The 7,500-nt window shown below is 36.9% G+C and overlaps 1 protein-coding gene and 1 pseudogene across 1 annotated transcript in view; one reads left to right on the top strand and one right to left on the bottom strand.

Annotated features, from left to right (window-relative positions):
- Positions 1-7,500, top strand: part of LOC125683627 (MAM and LDL-receptor class A domain-containing protein 2-like) — a 202,632-nt gene that overhangs the window by 122,121 nt on the left and 73,011 nt on the right. Inside the window, exons 51-53 of the mRNA XM_056140659.1 lie at positions 177-515; positions 5,280-5,570; positions 7,404-7,500. The exon at positions 7,404-7,500 is cut by the window's right edge and continues 257 nt beyond it. Of these exons, the coding sequence (XP_055996634.1) occupies positions 177-515; positions 5,280-5,570; positions 7,404-7,500 (727 nt within the window). The remainder of the gene's footprint in view (positions 1-176; positions 516-5,279; positions 5,571-7,403) is intronic.
- On the bottom strand, positions 1,394-3,808 carry LOC125683635 (polyadenylate-binding protein 4-like; annotated as a pseudogene).

The following is a 7,500-nucleotide window of genomic DNA, read 5'->3' as shown; positions in this document are numbered from 1 at the left end:
ACGTATAATCTATCATGGGCACTACCATACTGTATTTAGTGAAAGCAAGAAAAAGAAATCTCAGCAGCATTTGGTCGAGAAAATGAAATACCTAGCTGCGTTTGAGAGTATAATCTTGTCTTGTGACCTTTAGGTCTCTTATATGTAATTATACAAGTATGTATTTTCTTGACCAGATCCATTCCTTGTGGCTGGAAGTACAGAAACCATATACAACCAAAGCTTGACATCACCAAGACGTTTGTTTTACGGAACATCATGTTTGTCTCTAGATGTGGCAAAAGTTCATCTTCATCCATACTCGGCGTCATTTCTCTTAATCAGTTCAAGCTACTCGTCTTCATCATCTCTACTGGAAATCAACGACTTCAGCCTGTTGAACAGTTCATGGCAACGTCAGGAAGTGACAATTTACAATTATTACTCTGGAGCTAGTTTGATATTTTCTGCCACCACATTCCATGCTTATGTTGCCATAGATAATGTGAATATAAAGTATGGGATGTGTTCATCAGGTAAACAATTTGTTAAAACTTTTCCTTATAAATGTACTTGATGCAGTTTCTTAGTGTTAGCTTTCTCCATTTATCATGTTTATTGCAAGATCATTATAAGGAACTGCTCTGCGGTTGATTATTTTGCTGTCAGTATTTTAAAAAAGTCGGAGAATTTTTTTTTATTGGAAAATTTCCCATTAGCAGTTTGTTAATTGCAGTCTTGTGAATTCATTTTGACTGCATGCTTACATCTAGTACTTTTTGAGCAGGTTATGGAATTCACCTGCACAAAATACATTGCAACATTTTAAACTTTTTGAGAACCACTCAGCCATGTTAAAACAAATACAAAATCTCTCCTAAAGTCAGTTAGATTTAAGCTTGTTCAGATTAAGGGCCATGCTCTTTTCCAAGGCCTCAATTAAATAATTGTTGGTTTGGCGTTGCTGACCCATACCTGAAACTGCTGGGTCAGTTAGTAAGAAAATTGGGGGTTTTTTTCTTTCATTTTTTTGAGTTGGGTTTTTTTTTTGTTTTGGTGGAGATGGAGGGATGATCCAACAATAAAAATCACCCTGAAACAAAACTCTTGGGGTAAAAGTATTCATAAATGTGTTTTTTCTTTGCATTTTTATATGTTGCGAATTTTATTCTGAAAACAGGTAAGTTCAAACATTGCCAAAGAAAAATTACTCTTTCACTGTTTTTTTTTTTTTTTTTTTTTTTTTGAAACGGAAGTTTATTACCAAAAGAAGATAGATGATTATTAACTGAATCCTAAGACCCTCTCCTCTGTTTGTAGTAGTTTTACATGCTTGTTTTCAGAACATAAGTTAGTCAAGCACTGCACACAGTATGGATTCCACGTTCTCGGCAGACGTCATCATAGAGTATCAGACTTTTCCTTGTTTAGTGGAATCGTTTCAGCGCTATGCTCAACAATGTACAAACTAAAACATAAATTCTAATCTCTTTTGTGGAAAGATTAACCCCTTCTCGCTTTTTACCAAAATCTCAACAAATCTGCATACAAGATTCACAAAGTTAACACTATGGATATAAAAAACAAGCACATAAAACGAGAAAGGGCTACAGAAACCAATAACATTTGTACACTTTTTATAAGTTGCTGTTTTACACTTTTTTGCAATTTTTTTGGTATATATTTTTTATTGAAAGGAAGCAGTCAATAACCAAACCATCACACTTTAGATTTTGGAAAGTAAATCAACATTGTTTGAAAATTATCAGCAAAGAAGAACTTTTGGAACCGATTTAGAAATAAATGGAATTTTTTAGCTATGACCAAATAACAGCAACAAATAATTTTGAACCAACCACCATTTAAAAAAACAGTTGCGTGATGTTTGTTATTTACAAAAAGACAAAAGAAAAAAACACTCCAAATGTAAATAGATCACGACTGGTGTAATATGATGATGTCTTATATTGTCCAGATGTCATTCACATGTATATGTATATACAGTTCTTCTTGTTTTAAATGTTGTCAAGAATTTATTCAGCTGGCTTGGTAGTTGTTGCAGACTCCTTAGCCTGGTAAGCTTGCAACACAGCAACAGCTTCTTTAACCTTAGCCTCCAGAGACTCTTGGGATTCCAACATGTGCAGCAATTCAGAGTTGTCGATTTCCAACAATATGCCAGTGATCTTGCCAGCAAGGTCTGGGAACATCTGAGAGATGAGAGGAAAGAGTCGTTCTCCCAACATCTGTTTCTGTTCCTGGGGTGGGGCTGTGGCCAACATAGTGGCAGTCAATGGGTCCTGTCCCTGGACAATCACAGCTTGTGGTGGAACCTGCTGGATTCTGTTCCTGTGGTTGCTTCATCATCTGGTTGGTGCCGTAACCTTTGTAGCCTGGCTGGCGGTTGGGAGCAGACGGCACACTAGGCTGGCCTCCTTGTGGACGTCCAGGTACCTGCTGGCTGAAGGTGATACGCGGCGGGTGGTAGATGTTCCCGACTGACCAGTGATGGGACGTGCGTTTACGCCTGTGCGTACATTGGTCTGTCCCGTCGGCCTTTGCTGTCTCATCTGTGGAGCTCCAGGCATGGTCTGGAATCCACTTGCAGGCTGTCCTGTGGGTCTCACTGTTGTTGTCTGCCACCTGGGATTCGTCCTCATTGCTGGCATGTTGTTGGGAGCAAAGAAGGTTCTCTGGGCCTGTGGCATTGTGGGTACAAAGTATCCAGCACCACCTGGCTGGAACATCTGACTAATCTGTCCCATTTGTTGTCCCTGCATGCGCATGCTTGTAATGCGTTGCATGTATTGGGAGCCAGGTGAGCTTTTCGGTCCTCCTTCCTTTGAGCCAGAGCCACATACAAAGGTTTAGCTACCACAATTCTTCCATTCATTTCAGTCACGGCCTTGGTGGCTTCTTCAGGGGAACTGAAGCAAACAAATCCGAAACCCTTTGATCTACCACCCTCTGTCATCACCTTGGCACTGGTGATGGTACTAAACTGGGCAAATTCTTTTCGTAACCTTTCATCATCGATGTTGTCGTCCAGATTCTTCACATACAGATTGACTCCCTGATATCTGTCGATTCTCTCCATTCTAATACGCTCAAACTTTTCTTTGAGCTCAGCCTGGCGTTCAATTTTTTTCTGAGCACGTCCAGCATACAAAACCTTTCCACTAAATTCATTTCCATTCAATGCCTCCACTGCCTTCTCAGCAGCCTCTGGATCTTCAAAGCTTACAAAGCCAAACCCCTTGCCTTTGCCAGACATATCATCTGTCATGACTTTGGCACTGATGATCTTGCCATATGGTTCAAACATATCCCTTAGTTTGTCATCAATCTCTTCACTGAAATTTTTCACATAGACATTGTTGAACTTCCTCATCTTGTCACCGAGAACTTCAAGCCTTTCCCGTCTGCTCATGAAACGACCTACAAATACTTTTTTCCCATTCAGCAACATGCTATTCACCTTGTCAATGGCGCTTCTAGCTGCCTCTTCCGTCTCGAAGTGAACAAAGCCATAGCCGCGAGAACCATGCTCATCACATACAATCTTACAAGACAGAATGTTGCCAAACGCTGAGAATGTATCATACAGAGCCTTGTTGTCGATACTCTTGTCTAGATTCTTAATGAAAACATTGCCAACACCAGACTTTCTCAGGGATGGATCACGCTGGGACCACATAATCCTGATGAGTCGTCCTTTTATGGTGTCAAAGTTCATGGTATCTAAAGCTCTCTCAGCGTCAGCTGGTTGTTGGAAGTTGATGTAGGCATACTCTTTCACTGTTAATAATGTCATAAATTTAGATTTCTAGAAAAAACTGAAATAATTTGTTTTTTCTAAGAAGGATTAGGCATTTCTAACATGAATATTGAAATGGGAATACTAAACACTTTTGGTTTCATTTATTTGAAACACAACTCAGAAGGGCCTCCATGGGCGAGTGGTTAGAGCATCACGCTCAAAATCACACGGCCTCTCACCTCTGGTTAGCACGGGTTCGAATCCCGCTCACGCCGGTAAGTGAGAAAGTTTCCCAGTTTAGTTTCTGAAGGTCGGTGGTCTCTTCCCAGGTACATTGTATCAGGGTTCTCTCTTCCACCAATAAAAACTGGGCGCCACCAAATAACTGAAAAATTGTTGAGTGTGGTGGAAAACATCAAACAACTCAGAAAATCTTTCCTATTTTGTGATGGACAATGCTAAACCAACAATTATTTAGGTGTAATATGGCCTTAGCCTTATGTTTCTGTTGTGTGGCCCGTTACTTTGAATTCATTTTACGTGTTGAAGTTTGCCCAGACCTGCATGGTTCCTTACAATGTATGCAATTTTAATACCTTACAGTGGATGTGGATGGAATATTAGCACCCAAATTTATCCACTTTTTATATCATTTGTGACCTGTTTAGTCAAATCACTCAATGAGAACATCGTACTTAATGAGGTCTATATCAAATTGGTACATTTTGTTAGACATACTTTTCCCATTGAGCAGCACATTTGAGGAGAGAGTTGGATACGGAATGTCTACCATTTTGTTTATGGTAATTTGCATGCTCGATAAGTCATAGAAATGCTTTGAATGAGGATTGTATGGGTCTTAAAGTGCACAGGTGATTTGAATTTTTATATTGCGTAGTATTTAAATGGAAATGTTTAAGAATTCGAGATTGATACATCAAAAAAAATTGTTGGGATAAAATATCAATAAAATTTCCTCGGACTGCACTAATTTTACCAGGTCGGCTGCCAGCATCAAAGAAATAAAATTTTATTTTTTGCCCAAGAGGTCCTGTAAAATCTGACTTTGCATGAAAGCTTATACTTTATGGTTCTAAACTGATGTATTGTAGGCAAAATCTTGTGAAACACAAGAATACAATGTTTTGAATAAATGTGGAAGTATCCTTGTGTAGAATCAAAAATACTTGTTTTTAATCCTGACTCCAAGGATCAGGATGGTTAGTACAATTTATCAAATGAATATGATGTATTCATGTACTGTAGATTTAAGTTGATTCAAACCCAGGGCCAGGCCAGAAAAGTGGTTGAATATTTTGAATATATAGGGATTTATTTTTTTCAAAAAGAATATTTCTGAAATCACGATGGACATGAGTATGAAAGTGTCCTCACTTGGTGTGGAGTCAGTTTTCTTCCTTCATGTGGCCCAAGTGACTTCAGAGATTTAGACTTGTATTATATGATTACAGATGATATATATCTTTACAAAATTCAGAATTGAGTTAATATTTACGAGATGTCATGTCTTTTTATTTAGACCAATCAACAACAAGATACCCTTTTACAAGTGTACCCCAGAGCACAGCAGCACCATATGGTTGTTACATGAACAGATATTATGGTTTTGAAGTAGCACAACCACCTGTCACGGTTTATGGGAATATGTCAATCTCTCAGTGTGATAACTACTGTTTGAGTACTATTACATGCTTGATTACAGTGCACTTTGTGCATAATAGTACTTGTATGTCGTACTATACCTTGAATGGTGCTTCCAGTCTGGTTCCATCAAGTCATAATGCAACTATTGGATTGAAGAATTGCTCCTGTAAGTACTTGTTATATTTAGTCAATAGAAAAAAACCCTCAAAATACACAATGCATGCATATTTGAATTTTAAATTTGATAACATAATCACAGAACTAGAAATGAGAAAGGTTCATATTTGGTTCTAATTTTGAGAGAAGTTACTCCAAATACAATATTACAGTAGATTTAAGAATGTTGAATTGAATATTGATGTTGTCTAGGTCATAGCGAAGTCATAGTTTTAATAAAAGCTCCAAATTCATTTTATTTTGTGTATGTGTGTTTTCCAAGAGATTTTTTTGGGAGGTGTACTTTGGAGAACATGGACAGAGTTTCATCAAAATTATTTAGAATTATCATGAAATTGTATTTTGTGAAGACTTTACTATACAAAATTAACTGGTTATCAAACTTGTCATATCTATTTGAAAGGTGCCACACTTACAATTTTATCAGTTGAGGTTTTGGTTTTTTTTAAAAATTGAACGAGGTTTTGTGCAAATCTGGGAAAAGCTTACGAGGATGGTTCTAATCATACAATATTTGAAAAGGTTTAAGAAACTCTGGAAAAATGGTGTGGAAATACTAAAGCATATTTTATCAAGATTATGCTCCTGAAATCAGAGAGTTTGGGAATTAGAGTATTGTATCTATCTGCAAAAACTTCAACATCGGCCATAACTTTAGAAGGGATGTGTATGTGATAGGGATTTCATTTGTGTATTACTTGTGACAAGACCTTCCCCTCTCTCTCCCTCAGTTATTCTGCTATGGTGCAGGATTGGGGAATTTTAAGTACTTCTTACTAGTAGAGAAACTATGAGTATAATACTTTCAATTGCAAAGGAAAATTTGTCTCCCATAGAAGTGTGGAAATGTAAAGTATAGGATAGTAAAGTGATGTGCAAATAGTCATGTTGGATATCAGAGTTAGCAATGCCATAGCTCTCTGTCACCATTTGTAGTATTGTCCCATTGCCAAAGTCAGTCATTACAGAAGGTAATATTGAGTTGTATATCAAGTCTTTTGATGAGGCCTCTTTGTGAAAAGCAATGGTTCTAGGGAGCCAAAAAGCTTATGACCATGCATGCTATGCCTATCTCTCTGAGTGGTCAAGCAGCTAAACTTGCCAACTTACAAGCCATGAGAAACTTCATTTATTGTATAGGGTCAAACTTGAGTTGTCTGAAATGTGCTCACTTACTTAAAAGTTTTAAATCTCACTTGATACTCATAATGTAGCAAACTTGCTAAATTAACTCTTAAGGTAGCTCATAACACCAAAATTTTATTTAATGGCTTGTTGAAACATGTTATAAGGTATGATTTGATCATCGAAAGAGTGATACAAGCTCTCAATAAATGAATTTTTTGTGAGTTTTCCCCAGAATGATAAAAATGGTGTTTTGTTTGCAAATAAGAGATTCTAGAGTCCAAAGTTCACTGTGATTTGGTGCATGATATGAATATCTAATAAAGCACACCTAAGATATTTATCAAAATTGAAAATGTTATTTGTTAGTATTTTTTTAATCTACAGATAAAATCTTCAAAAAACATGTCAGTTAGAAAAGAGATGTATCGAAGAAATATATTTTAAAAAGAAATTGAAACAAAATTTCATATATATTACTATATTCAAACGAGAGAGATAGTACTGATCCCGATCAAAATTGATAAAAGTACTAAAATAATCATATTGTTGCTAATTGTATGCACTTTTCATCAAGAAATTAGTTTCCTTTATGAATTCACTTAATTTGTAAACCATTTTACATCACGGGAATGCAATAGGAGTAGGATGACCAATCTTTATTACTGCTGTATAACCTATCCTGTTCTTTATGCAGCTTATGTAACTACAACAAGATCACCATCTAGCTGGACATCCTCACCATCTAACTGGACATCCTCAACATCTAACTGGCCAACACCTTACACAACACG

Source organism: Ostrea edulis, chromosome 6, assembly GCF_947568905.1.
Source record: "Ostrea edulis chromosome 6, xbOstEdul1.1, whole genome shotgun sequence".
Classification (NCBI taxonomy): domain Eukaryota; kingdom Metazoa; phylum Mollusca; class Bivalvia; order Ostreida; family Ostreidae; genus Ostrea; species Ostrea edulis.
This window is presented reverse-complemented; position numbering and strand designations above follow the sequence as displayed.